The 27541-nt window shown below is 44.9% G+C and overlaps 3 protein-coding genes across 5 annotated transcripts; 1 reads left to right on the forward strand and 2 right to left on the reverse strand.

The window, feature by feature from the left end:
* Positions 1-3507: 3507 nt before the first annotated feature.
* Positions 3508-7798, forward strand: LOC119363017 (nuclear transcription factor Y subunit A-7-like). 3 transcript variants are annotated; one of them, XM_037628316.1, is made up of 7 exons: positions 3508-3670; positions 5026-5118; positions 5210-5372; positions 5786-5898; positions 5976-6041; positions 6559-6726; positions 7065-7798. In XM_037628316.1, exons 2-7 carry the CDS (start codon positions 5083-5085, stop codon positions 7419-7421), a joined length of 903 nt encoding a protein of 300 aa, XP_037484213.1. In that variant the 5' UTR covers positions 3508-3670; positions 5026-5082; the 3' UTR covers positions 7422-7798. The 3 variants fall into 3 exon arrangements, with proteins under 3 accessions (XP_037484213.1, XP_037484215.1, XP_037484214.1); XM_037628318.1 differs by lacking the exon at positions 3508-3670 and adding an exon at positions 3691-3830; XM_037628317.1 differs by lacking the exon at positions 3508-3670 and adding an exon at positions 3871-4487.
* A 291-nt stretch (positions 7799-8089) lies between these two features.
* On the reverse strand, positions 8090-10376 carry LOC119363019. Its single transcript, XM_037628319.1, has 4 exons — positions 10029-10376; positions 9845-9925; positions 8598-8773; positions 8090-8454 (listed from the first exon to the last, which is right to left on the reverse strand). The coding sequence occupies exons 1-4, from the start codon at positions 10315-10317 to the stop codon at positions 8260-8262; spliced, it is 741 nt and encodes a 246-aa protein (XP_037484216.1). The 5' UTR covers positions 10318-10376; the 3' UTR covers positions 8090-8259.
* A 1255-nt stretch (positions 10377-11631) lies between these two features.
* LOC119363020 lies at positions 11632-13347 on the reverse strand. The gene is made up of 4 exons (XM_037628320.1): positions 13022-13347; positions 12643-12854; positions 12256-12328; positions 11632-11998 (listed from the first exon to the last, which is right to left on the reverse strand). Exons 1-4 carry the CDS (start codon positions 13221-13223, stop codon positions 11817-11819), a joined length of 669 nt encoding a protein of 222 aa, XP_037484217.1. The 5' UTR covers positions 13224-13347; the 3' UTR covers positions 11632-11816.
* Positions 13348-27541: the final 14194 nt, after the last annotated feature.

Here is a 27541-nt window from a genome sequence, read left to right on the forward strand (position 1 = left end):
GGCGCTTGCCCCACGGCGGCCCGGGAGAGGCTGGGAGCGGCGGCGCGGGGACGGGCGGACATGTCCGGACGGGTTGGACGTGTCCGGCGGCGCGAGGGGAAAAGGGATAGGGTTTGGACTGCGCGAAAAATCCGGAAGGGGCACATATTTATAGGTAGAGGGAGCTCGGAGACTCCAAATGGAGTGCGGTTTTCAGCCACGCGATCGTGATCGAACGACCGAGAGCATGGAGATGACTTAGATGGGTTTTGGGCCACTTTGAAGGGGTGTTGGTCTGCAAAGAGAAAGGGGGTTTTACGGTTACCCGGTTAATCGTTGGAGTATCAAACGGACTCCAAATGGCACGAAACTTGACAGGCGGTCTACCGATGGTGTACCAAGGCCGCTTGGAAAACCTCGGGCCATTCCGAGAAAGTTTAACACCCGCACACGAAAAGAGGCAAAAGGGGGCACCAGAGGACATAGGAGTGTCGGATTGCAAAACGGACAACGGGGAAAATGCTCGGATGCATGAGACGAACATGTATGTAAAATGAAATACACATGATGACATGGCAAAATGCAACATGCAAGCAAATGACATGGCAATGACGGCGAATAACTGGCAGACACCTGGCGCATCGAATCCGGGGCGTTACATCGGGTCTCTTTCCTAATATATTACATCTCTTTTCTTTTATCGCATCTCATTTACTATTTTGCAATCTTTACTTTCCAATCTATACAACAAAAATACCAAAAATATTTACTTTATTATCTCTATCAGATCTCACTTTTGCGAGTGACCGTGAAGGGATTGACAACCCCTTTATCGCGTTGGTTGCAAGGTTCTTGATTTTTTGTGCAGGTACTAGGTGACTTGTCCGTCTTCTCCTACTGGATTGATACCTTGGTTCTCAAAACTGAGGGAAATACTTACGCTACTTTGCTGCATCACCCTTTCCTCTTCAAGGGAAAACCAACGCGTGCTCAAGAGGTAGCAAGAAGCAGAAGGAGATGACAAACGGCTTTCAGCAGAACTACCGTGGTTTTGGTATGATTTGATTAGAACTGACGTTGTTTTCAGCAGAACTACCGTGGTATCATTTTTTGTGCAGAAATAAAAGTTCTCGGAATGGGCTGAAAATTTACGGTGATTTTTTATGGACCAAAAGAGACCCCTGAAGCACCGGAGCTGGGCCAGGAAGTGGATGAGGTGGCCACAAGCCGCCAGGGCGCGCCCTGGGGGATAGGGTGCGCCTCCCCGGCTTTTGGGCCCCTCGGGCACCCCCTTGACGTGGGATTGACGCCAAAATTCTAATAAATACTCAAACCTCTGAAAAGAACCCTAGATCGAAAGTTCCGCCGCCGCAAGCCTCTGTAGCCACGAAAAATTAATCCAGGCCCTCTCCGGCACCCTGCCGGAGTGGGCCATCATCACCAGAGGTCATGGAGGAGGAAGCCGGAGGGGGGCCATCATCACCACGGAGGCCAAGGACCAGAGGGAGAACCTCTACCCATCTAGATGGAAGGCCATGGAGGAGGAAGCAGAAGGGGAGACTCTCTCCCCCTCTCTCTCGATGGCGCCGGAGTGCCGTCGGGGGAACCATCGCCGCGTGATCGTCTTCATCAACATCACCATCTTTATCACCTTCCTCATCTCTTTTAAGCGGCCCACTCTCGAGCACCCCACTGTAATCCCCTACTTGAACATGGTGCTTTATGCTACATATTATGATCCAATGATGCGTTGCCATCCTGTGATGTTTTGAGTAGATTTCTTTTGTCTTTTAGGTTGATTGATGCTCTAGATTGTTTTGAGTTGTATGTCTTCTTTTGGTGCTGTTCTATGGTGCCTTCCGTGCCACGCACACGTGAAGGATTTCCGCTGTAAGGTGTTGCAATACGTTCATGGTTCGCTTATAGTGGTTGCTAGAGTGATAGAAGTTTAAACCTGAGTAAGGGGGTTGTTGCATATGGAAGTAAAGAGGACTTGGTACTTTAGTGCTATGGTTGGGTTTTACCTTAATGATCTTTAGTAGTTGCGGATGCTTACTAGAGTTCCAATCATAAGTGCATATGATCCAAGTAGAGAAAGTATGTTACCTTATGCCTCTCCCTCATATAGAATTACAATTATGATTACCGATCTTGTTAACAATTGCCTAGGATAGTTCCGCACACCGATCCCTCATTATTCCACACTCGTTATTTATAATATATCGCAATATATTCTAACTTTATGTTAACAACACCTATTTTTATATTTTAATTCTCCGATATCATGAAAAGCTAGCCACTTCATACCCACAACATAATTTTATTTCTCGTTTCTGGATGGAAGCAAACGTTCGGTGTACGTAGAGTCGTATCAGTGGCAGATAGGACTTGAGAGAATATTGATCTTACCTTTAGCTCCTTGTGGGTTTGACACTCTATATTTATCACTTTCACCTTTGAAAATTGCTACGATAATTTCTTGCACCTGGGGATTATCAATCACTATCTGCTTTTAATCTTGGCTAGCAAAAACAAGGGGAGGGACGCCCCCCTTGTCTTTGTTGGGTGCAAACATCTGTTTTTTGTGGGTGGAGGTGCTGCTAAAGTTGTTAGTGTGGTGCCTCCTACTGGTCCGATAAACATTGGTTCTTAACTAAGGGAAATACTTTTTGTTGTTGTGCTACATTTCCTTTCCTCTTTGGGGAATCCAACAACTCCTACTGGAGTAGCACACCAGCGTTTTGTTGTGCTGGAACCAGCAGACGACGGAGCGGTGGAGTTGCAACTCGTTGCTAGCGTTTTGCATCTGTCATGGCCACCACGGTCAGGGGAGGAGAGGGAGGGGCGCCCCTCCTGCTATACGAGGGCGCTCGACATGTTGGCGATGGGAGGAGAGGGAGGGAGCAGGCCTGCTGCTAGACGAGACGTGTGCGGCGTGCTGCTAGGCGCCCGGTCAGCTCGAACAACAATTTTTTCTCAGAAGGAAAGACGAGAGGCATGAGTAAGAAGGACTGAAGGAGATAGACGGCTGAGGTAGGTCAGATCGTGTGGCTAGCGGGCGACTGGTCGAACTTTGCGTCGGTCACCCTAGAGATATTGCAATGGTTAGCATCTTATAATTCAAGATCTTTTGTTTGCGTATCTAGTAATGATAACAATTATAATCTTATATTTAAGCTTAAAAATATATCTATAAAATCACATAGATGTGCTACATAAAAGATGTGTCAACCTAGTGATCATGTGAATCTTGGTGTACTCACTAATATTTGAGGACACGTTCTTGTCGACTAGGTGTCTGTGACAATTTTATCAATTATAAGATGATGTGTTGACTCAGTCTCTCGAAGGTGTTCATAGTTTAGGATGCGTGTGTGTGCATTTATAAAGATGAGTGTATGTGTGTATGTTTTGAGTGTCAGCGTCCGTAGTGTGTAAGAAAATTATTTAAGGTTGGTGACGTGACACTAGTGGACAGAGGGCCATTTATTCCCAGAAAGAAAAGAAAGAAAAAGAAACGGTAGGTCGCATATTTGGCAGCTAGAGGAGAGTGACAGTCCCCTCCTCTTCTTGATCCTTCGTGCTTCCGCTTCCGCTTCTCGCCTTCTCCGCCCATAATCTTTCTCGGTCTAAGAAGGATTCCACCGGACAAGGCACAGGGAGAGGATCTCGAAGGGAGAATACGGGGGAGGTGACTGCCTGACTGCTCTCCCGCCCCCCTCCTAGAAATCCCCAATCGTGTTCTTGCATGCACTGCCCTGGCAAAATCGTTCTCATCTATTTCCATTTCCTGGAGTGGCTTCTTGGTTCTTGATTCCGGCATGCCGTACTCTCACTCCGCGGCTGGTTTGGTTCGATTCATACCCCTCGTGATTTTTTTCCCCGTTGGGTTGATCCCGTGACCGCCTGCCTCTCCGAAATTTGGGGCTCTTTTTATGCGATTCTTGGTTGGCGTTGCATAATTTGGGTTTCTGACAGTACACTTGCTTGTTGGGGGGAGCGTTGGTCTGCTTACTCTGGCCACTGTATTATTCGCGTTTCGTAGGAAGTCCAAGCTCTCGTGTAGGTGTTTTTAGGAAAGTGGAGTGGATAGAAATCAGACTCCCCTTTTGCAGGATTTGTTGGCATGAAGCTAAATTCTGTGCGAATTGTGACGGTTTCTGCTGATTGACAGTGACAGGAAAACAGATGCTAGTTCATATGGGCAGTGTCTGATGAGGCCTTTGTTGGGTTTGATGAGGTAAAATTCAAGAAAAATGCAGACACTTAAAGGAATTCTGGGGTTGGAACTTTGGGCCCAGCATCCTCCACTAAAAGTAGTCTAGGATTTCTGTTGGTGTTCTGCATGCAGTAGGTGCAAATCTAATGCTGAAGTAGAGCTAGTGCTAGGGAAGAAAACTGTCATTTCTTGAAGGTAGGACTATTCAGCACAAATCTGAAAGAACTCGAATGGGAGATAACACGCCTTCCTTGACTCCAAGAGGAACTACTCTTGTAGTATAAGCTAGGTACGCCATCTATTCTAATGTTGGATGATTCCATTGGAAATGGACGACTGTAAGTCATTGTTTTTCATATGTGTTATACCTAAATTTGGAAATAAAGGGCAGTGTGGTGTGTTGTGTATCTTTTTATGTTGGTTCTTGGATGATGCTAATTAGGCTAGATGTGTCCCATTTCTAGATATACTGGACATTCCTGCTTGCTCCCTTGGATCAGGCAGCTCTTGATTGTATGCATGAATACTTGTGGTAGAATGCCGCTTATTTGTTGGAATGTTTTTTTTTCTGGATTGTTTATCACATTTGTGACTCCATTGGCAACTATCTATTTAAATGTGTTCATACATATATCTGTTCGTCTGGTGGGTTATAATATTGATTGCCTAATGAACTGCAAGTGATTATGCATGAATCAAATTCTTCTTTAACGATTATAAACAAAGTGATAGGGGGTTGCCGCTGCAACTGTCTTCTTACCATGTTTAATTTAATGTTGGCAATATAAGGCGCCATTTCAACTAAAGCTAATTGGAAATCCCTGCAGAGAAATGTTGCTTGGAGCTAAGTGATACCGTCATATAACGCTAACACTTGTGTGTAAATGGAGGATCATCCTGGCCATCCTATTTCCAACTATGTGAGTAGTTACTATTTTATAGTCAAACCTGTGTTTTTTGGCTTTTTACGCCACAAATAACAAACTTATCAGCTGGCTTCTGCACGCGTAGGATTTCTTGTCAGGGAATGGTTGTCATACGAAGAAATTAGTTCATAAGAACTACGACCGGAACTCCTCATCAGCCAAGTCTGGCCGGTCACAACAAGAAGCATCTGCAACAAGTGACTGTAGTCTAAATGAGCAACACACCTCAAGACCCCCATCACAATCTGGTAATGCTTTATCTTTAACCACATTGTCACACTAGTAATCTGAATGTCTCTGCAGTTTCAGCTCTTATGATGTAACAGTGTCAAAAAAATGTCTTATATTTTGGGCAGAGGGAGTAACAATTTTCTTTTCTTTTCTTTTCTGAGTCTAGGTATGCATTATGTGTGCCTGTATTTTAATTATCGGCCACACCTATCCTATTACTATGCTCTTACCAATGCCTAAACTTATCATTTGTGTTTTCTCAAAAGATGAAGAGAAGATTATCTCTGTAAACTATAAGTTCTGACAGGTCTTTTGCTTTATTAGTGGCTCTTCTCTCTGATGATGTTAACATCGCCGAAGCCCCATTTACAGTGAGGTGAATTGATGCGATTATATCTTCATGCTAACAGTAACACCCTTTTTGTTTCAGACAATGACAATGATCATGGGAAGCCCGATCAGCACATGGTAAAGCCGCTTTTATCTTTGGGGAACCCAGAGACTGTTGCTCCCCCACCAATGCTTGATTGTAGCCAATCATTTGTAAGTTCATGTCATCATGGGAATTGTTCTCTATCTCATATGCTGCCTTCAGTTGACCAGCTATTTTTTCATTACAGGCATATATTCCTTATACTGCTGATGCTTATGCTGGGATCTTTCCAGGATATGCCTCGCACGCTATTGTAAGTTTACTCCCTTTTACTCTCCAAATCCTGTAAGATCTTTTACAGTTCAAGGTGATTACATATCCCATTTATATCTCCGTGGTTCATTTATGAGTTCTTTAAATTCGTTTACGATTTGTTGAGTTTTGGAAATCTTATTCATTCTGCTATGGCTTGGCCTCATCGAGAAGATAATCTTTCTACCTCCTTATTGCTGAGTTCAATTACTGTTGAGAAGCAACAGAACACACTAAAAGTGTCCTCTTAAAGGATAAAGAAGTGCATAAACAGATCTTTCATTGTTTTCGCATTAAGGACTTGAGCTTTATTGATCGCTTCAGAAATAATGGAAACAAATGGATAGGAAATAGGATTAACTGAAATCATATTTTGATCCTGCCAATGCACATGATAGCGGTCATATTTATGGCATATAGTTTCATGTGATTGTTAAAAAATGTCCCCCCTTCTTGTCATATTTATCAAAAAAAAAGACTAGTGGTCTGTATCAACGATTTGTGTATTATTTACCCAGGTTCATCCCCAATTAAATGCTGCAACAAACTCTCGTGTGCCGCTCCCTGTTGAGCCTGCAGCAGAAGAGCCAATGTTTGTTAATGCAAAGCAATACCATGCAATTCTTAGGAGGAGGCAGATACGTGCTAAATTGGAGGCCCAAAATAAGCTGGTGAAAGCCCGGAAGGTAATACAATACGGAAGAATTTGTTATTTGGTCCTGATACTATTTTTTGTAAAGAGATGCTTCTGTGTTCTCTGGTATTTGCTGAATGCTGCACCAATGCATAGATTTCAGCTACAGATTTATTAGGCTGCCTTGGTAATATTCGGAGGACTAATCTGACCCGTGAGTACATTTTTGTTCTAAACCTTGATGAGAACCTCTGGCAGAGGCATACCATGTTGCAAGTTGCAGCATTCATTTGTTCAGCATTTGAGTTCCTGAAGGCTTCTACCCATCTACGTACAACTATAAGTTTTACCTAGCAAGTACCTGTTTCTAACATCGCCCCTTCTATCCAGCCATACCTTCATGAATCTCGGCACCGCCATGCCATGAAGCGAGCTCGTGGAACAGGAGGGCGGTTCCTCAACACAAAGCAACTCGAGGAGCAGAAGCAGAAGCAGGCTTCAGGTGGTGCAAGCTGTACAAAGGTCCTTGGCAAGAATACACTCCTTCAGAGTAGCTCCGCCTTCGCACCTTCGGCATCAGCTCCCTCTAACATGTCAAGCTTTTCAACAACCGGCATGTTGGCTAATCAGGAGCGCACCTGCTTCCCCTCGGTTGGCTTCCGTCCCACGGTTAGCTTCAGTGCACTGAATGGCAACGGGAAGCTGGCCCCAAACGGCATGCACCAGCGCGCTTCCATGATGAGGTAAAGCAAAGCACCCTCTGGTGCGCTGCCGGTGGCAATTCATCCTTGGCTTATGAAGATGTTCCGGAAATGTGGTTGCAATATCAGCTGGACCAAGACATGGTTATTAGTCCTTTTGAGTTTCATCTAGTTGAAAGCACTGGTGTGCTGATGGAGACTGAAATCTTCATCACATTTCTTTTGTGTGTACTTATTCAAATAAGATGCACCCTGATTATCCCAGAGACCGGAGTTGGGCATGGTTGCGAAACCATAGGCCTATCCTTCCTTACCCGTTGTGAATGTATCTGGTACTGTACTTAAGAGATGGTTGAGCCTCAAACTTTGATGAATGCTGTTGCAGTTCATCAACTTTGCAACCTTGTTTGCCTGATTTCAGTACATGCAACTTTGTATCACATTTTGCATTTCATTTGGTGACTTGACACAAACACAGATCACATTGGGCTTCTGAAACATGAACTTCCAAACGAACCTGAAAGTGATATCAATTATATGGTCCTGGTTTATGTTACATGAGTCAATGAGGAACAATGCTCGTCTAGTTTCAATGCTCATCAGCACACTGCCACAAAAAAAAAATCATTGGCAATAGGAGTTAAATTTAGGAATAAATCGGTTGCATATTAGTTACTGGCAAATGAAAATTCTGCCCTCAATATAGAAGGCCAGTCAGAAAAAAAAGGAGTTCTGGCCTCAAATATCTCAAAATGCTGAGCAGAACTCAGGTTTAAAGGAGAGTTCTTAGCGACACAACATCAATTTACAGACCCAATGGTAGACAATTTACAATCTGGGCAAAAAGGAGTTATGAGGTGGAAGTGGAAAATGGCTCTTCTGGTTTAAAGGGAGGCACTCATCCTCAGCACCATTTCAAGCCTCTCGGCCTTGCGGTAGTCATTCTCAGTGAGGGTTCCAACAGGAAAAGGTGTAATCTCCAGAACTAGGTGAGGGCCAGGGAGCTCATCAAACAAGGCTCTTACATTGTAGCAACATACACTCTCTCCATGCGCGCTTTCCCTCCTGATTTGACAACCCTGAGTGCAAGTTGAGGCAAATCAGTTAAAAGAGCACTGATTTTAGAAGAATAAGATACATGCCTAACATCTCAGCTTCTGAGATGCGAAGCATACAAAGGAGCTAGAGAAATGTATTTGCCCTAGCTGAAGAATGAAATCACCTTGTGAGTGGAAGCATCCACAAAATTGTCATCTTCAGATAGAACCAAAGCAATTTCTTTAAGAATTCGGCGACCTTCTTCCTTTGAAGGAACTCGGTACATCCTCTTTAGTGTGCCTTTGGTTGTGGGTTTCCATTTGCTGACTAGCTTCCACTTATCCTGGCCTTCTTTGTCCCCTGAATAACAAGAGCATACATCAGCTTCATGTATAAAACCATATGGCAATGATCTAGAACTACACGTGTTCTGCAACATTTTCATGACTTTTCAATCTTTTTAATAGCTAGATTGTTCTCTATCACAAAACAGAAGCAAAAATATTGGAACCAAAATTACTACAGTTTGAGAAAAGTATTTTTACACAGATATAAGCACTGAAATTCAGATAGGTCCGCCGTGAAGAAGAAAAGAAGCAAGCGATGGTCAGTATCCTCCACATCAAACAAAAGATACTTAGAAAATTCATAAAGTGATAAAGTAAAAAGTATCTAGATTACACAAACCCTCCATTTAAACTCTTCCCAATTTGAGAGGTTCCTTGCACAGTACTCTGTCCGGATAAATAAGGCATATTTGACTGTTAAAATTCAAGTTATAGCTGTAAATTTTCTTTAACGATGATTTGCAAGTAGTTACAAAACCACAATCATAAGAAAAATACTTCCGAATAAGAATCCAATGAAATCAGTTTTAGGATCAACTGTTGGTCAAAGCTTGAATTTGACAACCAAAATACACCTTACAGCCACCCATCTAAGTACTACAAACAATCCACAAACAGGTGAAATATTCTCATTCTCATGTCACCAGCAAACAAACCCTGATGAGCATGTATCTGTTCCATGATAGTAGCAATCCACAACATGAGGCATGGCAGCGTTGCCTTTTTCTACATCTCAAACAAAATTTCCCCACAAACTCCGCATGACAAAACCCTTGGGAGCACCCACACACAAAATGCTTCCACCTTATTAGTCCCAGTTTGACCAAACCTCGTCCAAAGATGAAAAGGTCTGATTATCGCCATGTGCTTTGCTCCGTGGTACCAAGCAGAAAGCTTACTCGACAGATTCTAGAAAGAATATATTCTTCCTTATCCACAATCCAGCCCAGACCCACTACACGGGATACCAAACTGTACAGTCCGCAGCTCACAGCATTCACATTCCACTCCACTAAACACAGCATGAGCAGCGGTGCACAAAAGATCATTATCGATAGAACATTTGAATCCACACCACAGATACCTGGTGCGCCGCCACGGAGCTTGTCGGCCCACTTGGAGAACCCTAGGTCGCTGTCCCCGGCGCCGTCCTCGCCTCGAATCTCTGCACACGCCACACGGAGATCAGAAACCCATTTCCCTTCCCGAACCGAACCGCGCGAATCATCGCATCATTCGCGGCGCGGGCACGCGCGCGATGCCATTACCGTGGGAGAGGAAGGGGCTGCGCGGGGATCCCGCGAGGCCGATGTGGATGAGCGCGTAGTAGACGCAGAGGCGGCCGGCCCAGAGCAGCACGGGGCCCTCGAGCAGCGAGGCCGCGATGGGGCCCACGGCGGCGGCAGAGAAGGCGCCCGCCGCGGCGGCGCGCCGGTGCGGGCGGGCGACGGAGGGGGGGAGGAAGGGGGTCTTGGACGCGGCGGCCGGCGGCCCGCGGAGGGCGAGCGGGCTGGGCGCGGCGGCGGCGGCGGGCGCGTGGAGGAGGTAGGCGAGCATGGCGATTGGCAGAGATGCGGTGGCTAACTGTAAACCGTGGGGCGCGCGTGGGTTCACTTCTTCCTTCTGTACTTCACTCCCTTCAGGTTTGCCACCTTCGTCGTCAGTGCTGTGTCCTGTGTGGTGCAGAAGGAAAAAAAAGGAGAAGCGAGAAAGAGATATTGGTTTTATATTACAAACTTTGGTGCTAGATCTTTTAATCAGAAAATGCTCGACATACTATACACCAATCTGGACTATCATCCAAATGCAATATCAAATCAACCATGCGGATAGTTGTCGTGTTCCGTTTTGGATAAGAGCCGTAGATTACAAGTGTCAAGTGTGTGTATGTGTGACATGTCACTGGATTTTTATGGTTTGTTACTGTCTTCTCGATGGAATCTACTACTCCCTATATAAACATATATATAAGACTCTAATATTTATTACAGAAATACTTTGTAAACTAATATGAGACGTTTTAGAGTAGGTAATATCTCAAACCAACGTGAGGGAAATGTGTGATCTGCGTCTGGAGCGCCAAAATCAACTTTTCTTCCTTGTAGGTTTATCACCGGGTACGGTAACTCGGCATATTCAAATTCTTTTTTCGTTGTTGATCTTCAATTCATCAGATTACTCATGCATGTATACGACGATCCTCACTTCAGTTTTAATTCCTCAGAATTCGGAAAGAAACTGTTTTTCACTAACGATTATTAAAATATCTAGCACTACGCGGCGAGTCAGGCTATATGCATGTGGTGGCTTCAGATAATGGCGAAATGCTGAATGGGATGGAGTGCGACTGGAAGGACTTTGGGATAGGCACAATACAGCTTTCGGGTGACAAACGGCGCAGCTCTACTGGCTGCTTCCTTGCCGTGGAAACATACTGGGTTTTGGATTGTACCAGCTGATCGTCAGGATCCTTCCGGCAGAAACCAGGGCGGTCTGGCTATGGATGCACAGCCAAGCACAATTTGCCTCTTTTTCCATTTGGAAATGCTAAAAATCTGACGTTACATTTTCAGTCATGGTAAATCGAACGTCTTTAATGATAAATTATGTTGTTGCGAGGATGGCAATTTGCTTTAGCAAGCTTGACAATTCCTGACAAAAAATTGAACATGGCAAGGATTTGTCATGCTTGCTAAAAGAAACTGCCATCCTCGCAACAATATAATTTGCCCTAGAAAGCATTTGATTTGCCAAGCTAAAAAATCTCACGTTCGATTTGTAGCAAAATCCTTTTTCATTTCAACGAGTCATTTTCTTTGCTCACAATATATAGTTTTTGTTGAGGCGACCGTATCAGGGAAACAATTATCATCAAGGATATCTGCGACATTAGCAGATGAACTTTTTCTGGAGTTCAGGAGAAAAAGAATCAGATGAACCTTTTGCAGCATCTTTACTCAATTCACAATTAGACATGGACATTTTATACACAGAGTAACTTGTGCCCGTATGATCACTCTGTATGTTGTGTATCTTGCATGTGTTACTACTACTGACTACTCTGCAGGAGCAGGACTCAGGTCCTCTGCCTTCCAGACCGGGAGCACCCCCTGGCCGGCCAGCCTTTTGTACACCCAGAACACCACGTACTGCGGAGTGATCCTCTTCTCGTCGATCAGGAACGGCTCGATGGTGCTCACCTCCATGGAGTAGGACGTCATCGCAAAGCCTTTCGGTCCTGCGGTTGTTAGCCCATCGAAGTGAGAATTCAGACTAGTTGATACGTAGCAGAAATGGTTTGTTACGTAGTTTTTGGGCTATGAAGTGATTGATTACAGTAATTCGCGCTGAGATTTTCAGAAGTTTTAAGAAACAGCAAACTAGGTCAAGAAGGATTGTCTTGTCAACCGCATTCTCAGCAAGTAAACCAGCATTGCATTGCATTGCACAGGAAGAAACGGCATTGGACAGAAGGGTTTCAAAGTTAGTTTGTACCTGAGAGGTCTCCCTGTGGGAAGAAGGCCCAGAAGTAGTAGGGTATGTCTTCCTTCACGAAGGAGCCTTCCAACTGCAAACCATCGACGCCCAAAGGTTCAGAATGACACCAAAGTACATTGAAGATTGCTAGCATTGCATGATGGCTGGAGAGTGAAGATGCAAGTGCTAAAACTGCTAAAATCACACCACCAGGACGTACTACTACCTTGTCCCGTGGTATGCAAATATGCAATGAGCCAATGCCATGCCTAGTACGTACTAGTTCCTAGTTACTCATAGCTTGCACGGTAATAGTGCAGTAGCGATGCCAAATCACGGGTGTGTTGGGCCTGTGACTGTGGCGCAATTGCTTGTAGCCTTGTAGGTATGAACCACTGATCTCACCGTGTTGTTCTGGAACGTCAGCACGACTTGGGACACGTCCTCCTCGGCCTCCAGCGCGGTCTTCAGAGGAGGGATGATCTCTTCCTCCATCATCTCCGGCAGTGGCTTCGGCGGGGCCTTCTTCGGCTTGGCCACTGCTGGCTTGGCTGCCGGCTTCGCCTCCGCGGCGGCGGCTTCCTTCTTGTCACCGCCTGCATCCTTCGTCTCGCTAACTGCATCAGAAGATTCAGAACAGGCAAAATTCAGGTACATCGACGCAGGCAGCATCCGAAGCGTAAGCGTCTAAAGCTTCAAGTACAAGAACAGCGCGGATGATCATCACTGCGTACACCACTCCTAATGGCATAGTGAATTGAGCCGAGTGATCGAATGGGAGTACCAGTGGTTGCGGCGGCGGCGGTGGCGCCGGCGGATGACCCCTGCACGGCGCAGCAGGAGGCGACGGAGCGAGGGAAGGCGACGACGAGCGGTAGTCGCTTCGCGAAGAGCGGCGCGGCGGAGCACTTGCACCTCGCCGCCGCATGCCGGCCCGTGAGCGGCGGGCTCGTGAGCCTCGGCGAGTGCAGAGCCCGGGTCGCCATGGGGACGAGTCTGTCGCGCAGCCGATCGACGCCTTCCGGTGGATGGGTCGCTGCTGTCCACTGGTTGGGTTGGGTGGCGCTGCGCCGACGCCGCTCTATCTGCAGCCTCTGCAGCCGGATGGAGAAGAGACCGGTGCAGCATGGCTCTGCCCGCCTCTGAGCCAGCCGTTTCCTCGTCTGCTGCTGTGGCTGACGGCCTGCAACGAACCTGAGCCGCCCGATTAAAACCGGATGTTTCTGATCGACCCACAAGTTTGGATCGTCTGATTTCTGGAGAAGATAGACCACGCGGCATTTCATTTTATATTCGCTAAAAAGCATTGCTATCTTCGGAATGGTTATTTAGATAGATAGTTCACATATGTAACTGAGAGATCTTCGGACAAATTCGAAGATGGCGTGTTCCAACACGTCTCGCGATAGGGGAGGCGACACACAAGGCGACACGGGAGGCGATTCCGATGGCAACTCTCGCCGGAGACGGGAGGTGTGGTACCTACCGGACCTCCAGGCGGCGGGCACCCTCGAATACCGCCGAGGGATTTTGGCGGAGCGAGGCCAGAGCTGGTACCTCATCGACGGTGAGGGGGTGGAGGTAGACCGCTGCACACGGGAATACGGTACGAATCTCGACTCTACAGTGGTGATCCATTTCCCTTGTCACGTTGTACGTACGCATGGTGCGACTAGCCATACGGCTCATCACATCTCGGGCGGCACGCATGGCTGCGGGTGGATGGACGGCAATAAGTACGGGAGGGGGTGGGAGTGGAGTCGTCACATTTTCTCACTCACTTCCCCACCCATGACCACGGCGAGCGGCGACTTCTGAGAGAGAATCTCGTCGGAGATGGTGGAGATCTCGGAGGCGCGACTGGTGGAGTTTGGGGGACGAGATCGCCGCAAGTGCGCGCGGCTGATCGAGATCGGGACTTGGTTCCAATCCAAGGCGGAGATGCGTGCGGAGGCGCGGGCGGTGCTGGATGCGCTTTTGGAGGAGGAGAGGGAGCTGAGTGCCACGAAGAAGGGGCACCACTCTCTGGAGGTACTCCTGTGGGCAATGGCGCGGGCGGAATCGGAGGACGAGGTGCGGGCGGCCAAATGGGCCCCGTTCCTCTCCTTCACCACCGCGAAGCTGAAGCCGGCGATGAATCCTACGGCACTGCGGGCGAGCGAGGTGGTGATGGCATTGCCTACTCCAGGGTCGGAGCTGGCCCTGATACATCCCAACGTATCTATAATTTTTTATTGTTCCATGCTATTATATTATCCATCTTAGATGTTTTATATGCATTTATATGCTATTTTATATGATTTTTGGGACTAACCTATTAACCTAGAGCCCAGTGCCAGTTTCTGTTTTTTTTTCTTGTTTTTGAGTTTTACGGAAAAGGAATACCAAACGGAGTCCAACTGACCTTAAAATTCACGGAGATTGTTTTTGGACCAGGCGAAGCCCACGGAGCATCGGAGATGGACTAGTAGAGTCCCGAGGCCACCACGAGGGTGGAGGGCGCGCCCTACCCCCTGGACGCGCCCCCTACCTTGAGGCTGCCTCGTGGACTCCCCTGACTTGTTCCTGACGCCAACACCCCTTATATATCCCCAAACTTCCAGAACAGAACCAAGACCGGGAGTTCCGCCACCATAAGCCTCTGTAGCCACCAAAAACCAATTGGGACCCTTTTCCGGCACCCTGCCGGAGGGGGGAATCATCATCGGTGGCCATCTTCATCATTCCGGTGCTCTCCATGACGAGGAGGGAGTAGTTCACCCTCAGGGCTGACGGTATGTACCAGTAGCTATGTGTTTGATCTCTCTCTCTCCCTCTCTCTCTCTCTCTCTCTCTCTCTCTCTCTCTCTCTCTCTCTCTCGTGTTCTTGATTTGGCACGATCTTGATGTACCACGAGCTTTGCTATTATAGTTGGATCTTATGATGATTCTCCCCCTTTACCTTCTTGTAATTGATTGAGTTTTTCCTTTGAAGTTATCTTATCAAATTGAGTCTTTAAGGATTTGAGAACACTTGATGTATGTCTTGCATGTGCTTGTCTGTGGTGACAATGGGATATTCACGTGATCCACTTGATGTATGTTTTGGTGATCAACTTGCGGGTTCTGTGACCTTGTAAACTTATGCATAGTGGCTGGCACACGTTTTCGTCTTGACTCTCCGGTAGAAACTTTGGGGCACTCTATGAAGTTCTTTGTGTTGGTTTGAATAGATGAATCTGAGATTGTGTGATGCATATCGTATAATCAAATCCACGGATACTTGAGGTGACATTGGAGTATTGATATGTCTCCGTCCTATCTATAATTTTTGGCTGTTCCATGCCAATATTATTCAACTTTCATATACTTTTGGCAACTTTTTATATTATTTTTGGGACTAACATATTGATCCAGTGCCCAGTGCCAGTTCCTGTCTGTTGCATGTTTTATGTTTCGGAGAAAACCAATATCAAACGGAATCCAAACGAGATAAAAACGGACGGAGTTTTTTTTGGAATATTTATGATTTTTGGGAGGTGGAATCAACGCGAAACAGTGTCCGAGGTGGCCACGAGACAGGGGGGCGCGCCCCCTACCCCTGGGCACACCCTGGGCTCTCGTGGGCCACCCGTAAGGCGGTTGAGGCTCTACTTTTGCCGCAAGAAAGCTAATTTTATGAGAAAAATATGTGCGAAAAATCACCCCAATTGGAGTTACGGATCTCCAGATATAAAGGAAATGGTGAAGGGGTAGAATCTGAGAACGCAGAAACAGAGAGATAGATCCAATCTCGGAGCCAAGGACCAGAGAGGAAACCCTTCTCCCATCTAGGGAGGAGGTCAAGGAAGAAGAAGAAGAAGGGGGGCTCTCTCCCCCTTTCTTCCGGTGGCGCCGGAGCGCTGTCGGGGGCCATCATCATCACCGCGATCTTCACCAACACCGCCGTCATCTTCACCAACATCTCCATCATCTTCCCCCTTCTATATCCAGCGGTCCACTCTCCCGCATCCCGCTGTACCCTCTACTTGAACATGATGCTTTATGCTTCATATTATTATCCAATGATGTGTTGCCATCCTATGATGTCTGAGTAGATTTCTATTGTCCTATCGGTGATTGATGAATTGCTATGATTGGTTTGAGTTGCATGTTTTATTATTGGTGCTGTCCTATTGTGCCCTCCATGTCGCGCAAGCGTGAGGGATTCCCGCTGTAGGGTTTGCAATATGTTTATGATTTTCTTATGGTGGGTTGCGTGAGTGACGGAAACACAAACCCGAGTAAGTAGGTTGTTTGCGTATGGGATAAAAGGGGACTTGATGCTTTAATGCTATGGTTGGGTTTTACCTTAATGAATTCTTAGTAGTTGCGGATGCTTGCTAGAGTTCCAATCATAAGTGCACAGAATTCCAAGTAAGGGATGATATGTTAGCTTATGCCTCTCCCTCAAATAGAATTGCAATAGTGATTACCGGTCTAGTAACATAGTCAATTGCTTAGGGGCAATTCCACAACTCCTACCACCACTTTTCCACACTCGTTATATTTACTTTCTTGCATCTTTATCTAAACAGCCCCTAGTTTTTATTTATGTGTTCTTTATTATCTTGCAAACCTATCCTATCACACCTTTAAAGTACTTCTAGTTTCATACTTGTTCTAGGTAAAGCGAACGTCAAGCGTGCGTAGAGTCGTATCAGTGGCCGATAGGACTTGAGAGAGTATTTGTTCTACCTTTAGCTCCTCGTTGGGTTCGACACTCTTATCGAAAGAGGCTACAACTATCTTGTATACTTGCGGGTCATCAAGACCTTTTTCTAGCGCCGTTGCCGGGGAGTCATAGCGTGGGGTGAATATTCTCGTGTGTGCTTGTTTGCTTTATCACTAAGTAATTTTTATTTGTTGTTCTTAGTTGTTCTCTATCTTTAGTTATGGATATGGAACACAAAAAACCAAAAAAATTAGCTGTACTTGCTACTCATGAAGATGGGGTAACTCCTAAAACCCTCGATTCTCATTATGCGAAAGATATTATGTACTACTTTGATAATCCTGAGAAAGCCCCATTCAACTTTATAATGGGAGACACGTTGGATCAACGTGAATACTTTAGGGATTATCGCTCAACAAAAAAGGGAAACTATTATGGGATCAATTTATTATTTTGCGTTGGTATGCTCGTCAATTATGTGTGATGCATGATTATACTTGTTGCTCTAGGGTGGAGGATCCACACCTTCCCTTTTCATGAAAATTCAATGATAATGAAACCTTGGCTTCTTATGCTAATGGTAGATATGATTACTATGATGTGGAACAAATAGAAGAATTTGTTGCTTTTATGGGTGCTTATGAGATTGAATATATGTTTAAAGCGTTTGATGATTTTGATGATGCAGTTTGTAGGCCTGAAAATCTTGCTATACTTAGATATTGCTATGAAAATTATGAATACAATTACTATATTATTGCTTTTATGAAGGAAGTCTCCACTGTCCAAGAAGATACTAATATTTTGCAGGAAGCTATGGAAGAAGAAATAGATGAGACAGTGAGCTCATTGGATGAAAAAGATGATGAGGAGAGCGAAGAACAAAAGGAGGAAGAGCGGATTAGCTACCCGTGCCCACCTTCTAATGAGAGTAACCCTCCAACTCATACATTATTTAATTCCCCTTCGTGCTTACCGAAGGATGATTGCTATGATGATTGCTATGATCCCGTTGATTCTCTTGAAATATCCCTTTTTGATGATGCTTGCTATGCTTGTGGCCAAGATGCCAATATGAATTATGCTTATGGAGATGAACTTGCTATAGTTCCTTATGTTAAACATGAAATTGTTGCTATTGCACCCACGCATGATAGTCCTATTATCTTTTTGAATTCTCCAAACTACACTATATCGGAGAAGCTTGCGCTTAGTAAGGATTATATTGATGGGTTGCCTTTTATCGTTGCACATGATATTTTTGATGAATATAATATGCATGTGCTTGCTGCTCCTACTTGCAATTATTATGAGAGAGGAACTACATCTCCGCCTGTTTATGTTTCCAACACGTTAGAATTGCAAGAAACTGCTTATACTATGCATTGGCCTTTGCTGGGTGTGCATGAATTGTTCTCTTATGACATGCCGATGCATAGGAAGAGAGTTAGACTTCGTCATTGCTTGATATATGTTACTTTGTGCTCACTACTAAATTACAAATCATTGTTAATTAAAATTGGCTTTGATATACCTTGGGATCCGGGTGGATTCATTACTTGAGCAATAAATGCCTAGCTTAATGGCTTTAAAGAAAGCGCTGCCAGGGAGACAACCCGGAAGTTTTAGAGAGTCATTTATTTCTGGTGAGTGCTTCATATAGTTTAAAAACAAAAATAAATAAATAGGGGAACCAAAAAACTTTTCAAAAAGGAAAGTGAAAGTAAGAAAGACAAGCATTGTTGAAGTGGGAGAGCTCCTTGAACTTTGTTCATGCTCACGGAAACTTTGTGAATCTTAATTACAGAAACTTTTCATCAAAAATAATTATCCCCTTGTAAAATTCCATTGTATTAAAAAAATAATGTGCCAAGGTTTGCCTTTAGGATGTTTACAATGCTTGTTGGTTTGTACGGTGCAGGACAGAAACTTTGGCTGTAGTGCGTGATTTTACATTTTTGTCTAGAACGTCAAACGGTTCTGATTCCTTTTGCACTGTCTTTCTGTACAACTTGTTTATTTTTCCTATTTTTGGTAGAATATTTGGGGTACTGAAAGTGCGTTATGTCGACTAGAGGGGGGGGGGTGAATAGGCGATTTTTATGAATTCTTCACTGAGGAATTTGCCGGTGAGGAAATTCCTTAGCGAAGAACTATTAGCAGCGGAATAAGTACTCAGAAGTAAGCATAACAGAATACAAGCATGGTCATCATGATGAAATGAAGACTAGCACAGAGTATAGAAAGCGTAATCACAGGATAACACAAGATGAAGACAAACAGACTGAAGAAATTGAACTGAGCAAATTGAGAAAGTCTTCAGTCAAAGTCTTCAAACACAGATATGAACAAACACTCAACACAGCAATGAGGAAATGAAAGGGTTGAGGAAATAGAACCAGTAGGTTGGTGAAGACAATGATTTGGTAGACCAGTTCCAACTGCTGCCTCAGTTGTACGTCTGGTTGGAGCGGCTGAGTATTTAAACTCGAGGACACGCAGTCCCGGACAACCAGTCTCTGAGCACGCAGCTCAGGACACCCAGTCCTCACCGTATTCTCCTTGAACTAAGATCACACAGATCCCGTCCAATCACTCGTGGTAAGTCTTCAGGCGACTTCCAAACCTTCACAGACTTGGTCACTCGGCGATCCACAATTCCTCTTGGATGCTCTAGACCTTGACGCCTAACCGTCTGGAAGAAGCACAGTCTTCAAAGGTAACAAGCGTCGGATCCACGCAGGATCAATTTCTTCAGTGATGCTCAATCACTTTGGGGTTTGTAGGTGTTTGGGTTTGGGATTTTCCTCACTTGATGATTTTCGCTCAAAGTCCTCGAAGGATGGGTTGCTCTCAAATGACAAGTGTCAAGTTCTCTCGGAGCAGCCAACCCGCTAGTGGTTGTAGGGGGCGGCTATTTATAGCCTAGGGAGCAGCCCGGCATGATAAGACATAAATGCCCCTCAATGATATGACCGTTAGGTGGATAAGATATTTTGGGACAGCTGGCGCGCAGCACAGTAACGGTCGGAAATTTGATTCTCAAATTCCTCAGGGCTATCATGTTCCTCACTGTGTAGGTAATTCGCACTGGCGAATTCCTAACTCCTCAGTCAGAACAAATTCATCAGTGGCCAGAAGAACTTCTTCTCTGTCGCTGAAGAAAGTGGCTGAACTGTATGAGATTTCCAAAGGCTTCACTCGAAGGGATCGGTAGGTGTAGGATTTTGAGTTGAGCATCACATGCAAATTTTTCCTTAGTATTTCCTCGACCCCCTTTAACAGTACGGTGTTTCCTATGACTCAAGAAAGAGAAAATGAAACTACGAAAACAAAAGTCTCCACGCTTCATGTTCCACAAATGAATACCAAGTCTTCAAGGTCACACCAATTTCTTCACTTTCAAAGTCTTCAGAAAGTCTTCAGAATATCAAAGTCTTCACTTGAAGAACTTCATTTTTAGGGGTCGACTTTCTTTGTAAATATCGAACTCCTCATAGACTTATAGACCTGTGTACACTCACAAACGCATTAGTCCCTTAACCTATAAGTCTTCAATACACCAAAATCACTAAGGGGCACTAGATGCACTTACAATATCCCCCTTTTTGGTGATTGATGACAACATAGGTTAAGTTTTCAACGGGGATAAATATATGAAGTGTATATACTGATTTTGAGGAATTTGATTGCAAGATATAGAAGAACTCCCCCTGAAGATGTGCATAGTGAGGAATTTGCTTTTGAGGCATTGCACATTTGAAGAGTTGAATCATGGAGATCTCCCCCTATATCTTGTAATTCATACACGCATTTGATATATAATTTGAAGAATTTGAAATGCATGATGAAATATGGTGCCTGATGAGATTCAGCATGCGTGCAATGTCATTAACGAGGAAATAAGCATGCGGAGCATAATGCAACAAAAGTATCAGCGCACCATCGGGTTTAAGATTACAACTCGATCGAAATAAAAGTTTCAGAAGAACGAGAGTTGTAACTTAAAAAATGCCCTTAATATAGACTCGCTTGAAGACTAACTCAGATTTCTCCCCCTTTGTCATCAAATGACCAAAAGGATTGAAACTGAGGACTAACGCCCCTGAAGAATTTTAAGTCGATGGAGGAGCGCCAGCGTTGTCGGGGTTGTTTGTTGTAGCAGGGCCTGCCGCAGTGTCGTCCAAATCTTCATACTCATCAGTGTCAGGCGATGAAGAATAAGAGCTGGCCACCAAGGAAGGAACTTTGACCTTCTTGAATTTCTTCGGTGGAGGTGCAGACCAGTCAAATTCTTCCTTGAGACCCATATTCTTCAGATCAACAGCACTGTAGACATGAGAGAGAACAGCCCAGGTACGGTTGAAGGTTTCATGGAGGTAGTATTGGTTTTTCTTCACTGCATTGTGTGTTGAGGTCATGTTGTGAAGAATTGAACCAAACTGACGCTTGACCCATTTATGATTGCGATCAACCTTCTGATGAAGACTGAGGAGTAACTCACGGTCAGTCATCACCCTGGGTGCTGTGGCTTGAGGATTTTGCTTGGCTGAGGTATTGGCGGCAGAGTCATGTGTGGCAGAATCGTCATTGGTAGAGTAAGATGCAGCCTTGCGAAATTGACCATCCAATGGACGAATGCCTTCATCGATCACAGCAGCGGCCTTGCCTTTATCATCAGCAGATGAAACTGTCCGTTTGAGGACTTCAATGGGAGGCAAGTAGCTACCATGGTTCAGAGTGTCAGCTTTGTAATTCAGTGAAGATCTTGCCCTGATGAATCTCATAATCCAAGGAGCATAGGGCTTCAGCTCGAATGGTGACATAGCAATATTGGCCAGAGTCCTCATGAAGAAATCATGGAAGTTTATGGGAACGCCATGAATGATGTTAAAAAGCATATTCTTCATGATGCCAACGACTTCTTCATCAGAGCCGTGGCCTTTGATGGGACTCATTGTCTTCGTCAGAATTCGATAGACAGTCCGAGGCACATAGAGTAATTCCTTGACGAGGAATTTGGTTCGTGGGGCGTGCCTTGGCTTCAATGGCTTCATCAGCACTTGCATATAGTGATTTGAAAGTTCTTGTTCGCTGTAGATACAACGAGCATCATCAAGTGGAGGACTGAGTGGTAGAGCACGAAGCAATTCAGTTGCAGGTGCCTTGTAGTGAGTATTTTCAGACATCCAGTCTAATACCCATGAGTTCACGTCTTCAGCATCTCCGGTGATGTGCAGAGTTGCATAGAATTGAAGAATGAGTTCTTCATTCCAGTCACAGATATCAATGCAGAAATTTAGAAGTCCCGCGTCATGAAGAACACTGAGGACTGGCTCAAAGCCGGGCAGAGACTCCATGTCCACATGAGGAATATGTGCGTGATCGAAGACTTTGTCTTTGTTGAAGAGCACTGATGAATAGAAATTGGCTTGGCTGGTAGTCCAGAAATGCCTCTTCCTTATGCGAGCAGAATCATATGGATTATAATCAGTGAAGAATACATGCTCGGCAAAGAAATCTTCAGCCTTGAACTTCTGTTTGCTTGTGAACGGATTCTTTTGCTTTGGCAGAGGGATGTCAGTGAGTTGCATCACCACCTCAGGAATCGCGAGCTCAGGTTCTTCAGGCTGAGGAATTTCTTGTTCCTCTATAGGTGCAGTCTGAGGATCAGCGGCAACAGGTTCATCAGCACTAGTGGCTGGAATTTCTTCATGCACAGAGAGAGTGGGTTGAGTTTCTTCAGAGCCCATTCGAACTGTTGGTGCAGGGGACTGAGGAATCTGTTGGAGCGGGGTGAAGAGAGGAGTATTGGGATGCTGACTTTCCCAAAAGTCATCATTCATCACAGGTGTGGTGCACCCTATATCCACATCTTCATCTTCAATTTCCTCAACACCAGCCTCTTCAGCTGTGAACTGAGGCATAGGTGAGGAAATGACTGGCGTTGAAGGGATTGCGTCCACTTCAATTTCTTCATCAACCTGCTCTGACGAAGCAGCAGAATGATGTTCTTCATCAGATCCGATTGGGAGCTCATAGTCTTCTCCAAAAGGAACAAGGTCCTTTGATGGCATGGAGGAAATCAGAACAACATCAATTGGATTTTCGAGTGAGCTGGTCATTGGCTTCAGTTTCTTCGCAGCCGAAGAGTTTGACACAGCTGATGCCTTCCTTTTCTTCACTGCAGCTCGCTCTGCAGCCTTGGTCTTCTTCACATCAAATGCACATGGAAGAATTGGAGTTGGTGTAGGTGCAGATGGAGCTGAGGAATCTGGTTGATTTTCTTCAGGCGCAACTGATGCAGTTGCCCTGACTTCTTCAGTTTCTTCAGGCGCACCACTAGTGGATGCCCTGGCAATTTCTTCAACGGCTGGAATAGGATCATCAGCCCTGGAGCTAGCATTTTCATCAGCAGCCTGAACTTCATCAGCGGTGCTGGCATGTTCTTCAGTCGGCTGAGCTGAGACTTCAGCCTGAGGAATTTCATGTTGCGTTGGAGCAGCAACATTGGTGAATTTCTTCGTCAGGTTGACGAATCTGACTTTGGCTCCTTGCCAATCAGCATAGTAGGCATCAAAATCCTTGCCGAGGGCTTGAATTTCAGACTGAGCCTGGAGAAGTTCCTCAGGTGTCATTCTGACAATGTTTTTCTTCAGGAGCTTCTCCTTTCTGTATTGAGCTTTCTTAATCTCTCTTGCCTTTTCAAACTTCCATTTCTCTTCAGTGATAAAATGGGTCAGCATGTGACTTTGACCAGCGGTCAGATGAAAATCAGGCATGGGGGTGTTTGGATCCTTGTGCCAGAGATCAATATAATCGAGGATTTTCCTCGGATCCAAAAGCAGTGGCACATATGTACCTTTGGCTCTAGCGGCCTTTACCTGTCTGTCTCTGATGATTTCTGCGAGTTCATCATCAGAAGCTTCATCATCATAAGGCACATGGAATGCGACCTGTTTCTTCTTTGGACTTGGTCGAGGACCTCGTCCAGCTGTTGCTTTGGTCTTCAGCAGAGTCGGGCCAGATGATGACTTTGGTGCAGCAGAGGAACTTGCTGAAACACCAGAGGCAATCAAGAAACCAGCAGTCCTTTGACATGTAGTCAGATGCACAGGAGCTGAGGACTTTGAAGGAGCAGTAGCAGTGTGAGGAATTTGCCATGAGGGCGCTGCTGAGGAACTTGGCCGTGAGGGCGCTGTTGGTGAAGCACTTGGCTTACGAGCAGGCTTCTTTGGCATGGATTTCCTCGGTTTGACTGAGGCCTCAGTAGCAGTAGCAGTGGCAGAATCCTCATTGAATTTCTTCACTGCCTCCTTGGCTTGTCTTGCCAATTTGGCTTGGCGCTTAGCCCATTCTTCAGGAAAGTCCTCACCACGTTTGATGCTCATGGGGTCAGCTACTTGGCCAGGTGCCAATGGAGCTCTTGGGCATGGAGGATTGAGGGCGAATTTCTTCATGTACTTTGGAGTCACATATCTGTATTCCCTCCATTCCCTTGCCCATCTCCGTTCAATCTTCTGAATGCGCACCTTGCGCTGATTTTTGTTTTCTTTGCCATATTTTGCTTCATCAGGTGTGCAATAGTCAGCATAAATTTCTTCAGGGATTTCAAACGCAGTCATAACCTCAGGTTTCTTTCCTCCTTTCTGCGGCTTCTTACCGTCTGCCATATTCTTCAGTTGAGGAATTTGAACCAATGAGTTCTCTGAAGAAGTATGCAGTTTTTCTTCGAGGAACGCTGCAAATGAGTTAAGTTGATGAGAACCTAGTGATTCAGCAGCAGACATGAGTACCTGTGAATAGAGTACATGTGCGAGGAATTTGGAGAGGTCATATGCGTTTTGAGAAGGTTTTTGAAAAGAACAAGTTTTGAGGAATTTGACCAGATGAACCTTGAGGAATTTCACTAAGCGTTCTTGTCTTAGGTTCCAGAGTTATATAGATCGAAGATCCACACAATTAGGGAATCTTGAAGAAAATGGTTGCTTAGAGAAATAGTTCAAGATCATATGAAGTGTGTGGTGTTCGTATGTGTGAAGATTTGAAGAATAAACACCTTTGAAGATTTTCAGGAAAGCTTGAGAATCAAAGCGAGTAATAAAAGTAACTTTTAATTACCCGAAATGAAGAACACGACGAACTGAGAAGAACAGACGGGAAGTTCGTCAGGTTAGATCTTCCTTGCCCTAACTCGGCGGAGGAAGACAGCTACGGCGGCGGTGGAGTGAAGATTTCCGCGGTCAGCGTGAGTACGACGGCAACGAGGTCGAGGCAGCGAAGCTCTTCCTCACCGGCGACGATGGAGTAGCGGTGGCGCTAGGGTTTGAGGAGCTCGAGAGGGAGAGAGATGGTCGAGCGGAGTAAATGAAGTGAGGAAGGGGAGAGGGGTATTTATAGACACGGTGAAAAACTGTTCGCCCGAAGATTTAGGACGAACGTGCCCCTGCCCTTTCTCCTTCACGCGACATGTGTCACCCACGTACTGTGTAGTGGAGATCGTGTACGATCGTGGGTGAATAGAATAATACATCGTGGGATGCGGAATAGTTTGAGCGGCAAAACCGAAAATTTAGATAAGATTCGTTTTAAAGTTTTGTTCGCAATTTCTTCAGCTGCCAAGGACATAGTGAAGACTTTGAACAAGTTTCAAATAGAACGCACATGAAGAATTTGTGAATAGATTGGGTTGAATATAGCATAGAGGGGAAGGGTCCGATCACATTCACTTAGCAGAAAAAAACAACTTGAAGAAATAGCTATAAGTGAATGCTGTAGAGGACATAAACTCATATATATATATATATATATATAGCCAATGAAGAAAAACGAAGGAAACAGTGAAGATTTTGTAAAGTTGAAGAATTTGAAAAATTGAAGAATTTCAAAACTAAGGAAAAACTCAAATTGAAGATTTTCAACTTTTTGTGGTGGCGTGACCCACCGTATAAGAATGATGATTTCAGACACCACGTACAATTTGTCGTAGGGTTCTGAGAATCAAATTCTTCATTAATTTCTTCACACTTAGAGTGTTATTCTTCATTGATTGAAGAAAAACATTTCTTCATGTGTTGCACATCTAAGTCATCAATTTTGCATAAGTGTTAGGATGTGTGTCCTTTTCAAAGAACATTCGAAGATTCTAAGATATTTAGTTCACACCGCAACTTGCTAAATCTCTTCTCATCCAAGGGCTTAGTGAAGATATCAGCTAACTGTTCTTCAGCCTTCACGTGCTCGATGGAGATGTCACCCTTCAACACATGATCACGAAGAAAATGATGACGAATCTGAATGTGCTTTGTCTTCGAGTGCTGAACTGGGTTGTGAGCAATCTTGATGGCACTCTCATTGTCGCAGAGGAGAGGCACATTCTTCATGTTGAAGCCATAGTCCTTGAGCGTTTGCTTCATCCAAAGCAGTTGAGCACAGCAAGAGCCAGCAGCAATGTATTCAGCTTCCGCAGTAGACAGTGATACACAGTTCTGTTTCTTCGAGGACCAACAGACCAAAGATCGTCCGAGGAAATGAAAAGTGCCAGAAGTTGACTTGCGGTCCACACGATCACCAGCATAGTCAGAGTCAGAATATCCAATGAGATCAAAAATAGAGCCCTTGGGGTACCATAATCCTAGTGTTGGTGTGTGAGCTAGATATCGAAGAATATGCTTCACAGCCTTATGGTGTGATTCCTTCGGTGCAGCTTGAAATCGGGCACACATGCAAACACTAAGCATTATATCTGGCCTAGATGCACATAAGTACAATAAAGAACCAACCATGGAGCGGTATACCTTGTGATCGAAGTCAATACCATTTTCATCGGTGCATAGATGGCCTTTTGTGGGCATAGGAATTTTGACGCCTTTGCAATCTTGCATGCCGAATTTCCTCAGTACATCTTTGAGGTATTTCTCCTGAGATATGAATATGCCATTGCGCTGTTGACGAATTTGAAGACCTAAGAAAAATTTCAACTCTCCCATCATAGACATTTGATATTCTTCACTCATCATATAGGCAAATTCATCACTATAACGTTGGTCAGTACAGCCAAAGATAATATCATCAACATATATTTGGCACACAAATAGTTCACCATCATAAGATTTAGTAAAGAGAGTAGGGTCGAGTGAACCGGGTGTGAATCCATTCTTCACGAAGAATTCCTTCAATGTATCATACCACACCCGAGGGGCTTGCTTGAGGCCATAGAGGGCCTTATTAAGTCTGAAGACTTTGTCAGGATTCTTTGGATCTTCAAAACCTGGGGGTTGAGCAACATATACTTCTTCCTCAAGCTTACCATTGAGGAATGCACTTTTCACATCCATTTGATATAAGATGATATCATGATGATTAGCATAAGCAAGTAATATGCGAATAGCCTCAAGTCTAGCAACAGGTGCAAAAGTTTCATCGAAATCAATTCCTTCAACCTGTGTGTAGCCTTGAGCTACCAGTCGTGCCTTATTCCTTACCACAAGGCCATTTTCATCTTGCTTGTTGTGGTAGATCCACTTTGTGCCAATGATATTATGCTTGTGAGGATCTGGACGTTTGACCAGTTCCTAGACATTGTTGAGCTCGAATTGATGTAATTCTTCT

This window comes from Triticum dicoccoides, chromosome 2B (assembly GCF_002162155.2).
Source record: "Triticum dicoccoides isolate Atlit2015 ecotype Zavitan chromosome 2B, WEW_v2.0, whole genome shotgun sequence".
Classification (NCBI taxonomy): Eukaryota; Viridiplantae; Streptophyta; class Magnoliopsida; order Poales; family Poaceae; genus Triticum; species Triticum dicoccoides.

What these genes read in the sequence shown, in the direction of transcription:
- LOC119363017 (XM_037628316.1), top strand. Translation starts at nt 5,083, where the DNA reads ATGGAGGATCATCCTGGCCATCCTATTTCCAACTAT. An exon ending in AAGACCCCCATCACAATCTG is followed by an intron (nt 5,373 to 5,785) that starts GTAATGCTTTAT and finishes TTTTTGTTTCAG; the next exon opens with ACAATGACAATGATCATGGG. An exon ending in AGCTGGTGAAAGCCCGGAAG is followed by an intron (nt 6,727 to 7,064) that starts GTAATACAATAC and finishes CCTTCTATCCAG; the next exon opens with CCATACCTTCATGAATCTCG.
- LOC119363019 (XM_037628319.1), bottom strand. Translation starts at nt 10,317, where the DNA reads ATGCTCGCCTACCTCCTCCACGCGCCCGCCGCCGCCGCCGCGCCCAGC. An exon ending in CAGCCCCTTCCTCTCCCACG is followed by an intron (nt 9,926 to 10,028) that starts GTAATGGCATCG and finishes TGGCGTGTGCAG; the next exon opens with AGATTCGAGGCGAGGACGGC. An exon ending in TGGATGCTTCCACTCACAAG is followed by an intron (nt 8,455 to 8,597) that starts GTGATTTCATTC and finishes ACTTGCACTCAG; the next exon opens with GGTTGTCAAATCAGGAGGGA.
- LOC119363020 (XM_037628320.1), bottom strand. Translation starts at nt 13,223, where the DNA reads ATGGCGACCCGGGCTCTGCACTCGCCGAGGCTCACGAGCCCGCCGCTC. An exon ending in CGCCGCCGCCGCAACCACTG is followed by an intron (nt 12,855 to 13,021) that starts GTACTCCCATTC and finishes CTTCTGATGCAG; the next exon opens with TTAGCGAGACGAAGGATGCA. An exon ending in TGACGTTCCAGAACAACACG is followed by an intron (nt 12,329 to 12,642) that starts GTGAGATCAGTG and finishes GATGGTTTGCAG; the next exon opens with TTGGAAGGCTCCTTCGTGAA.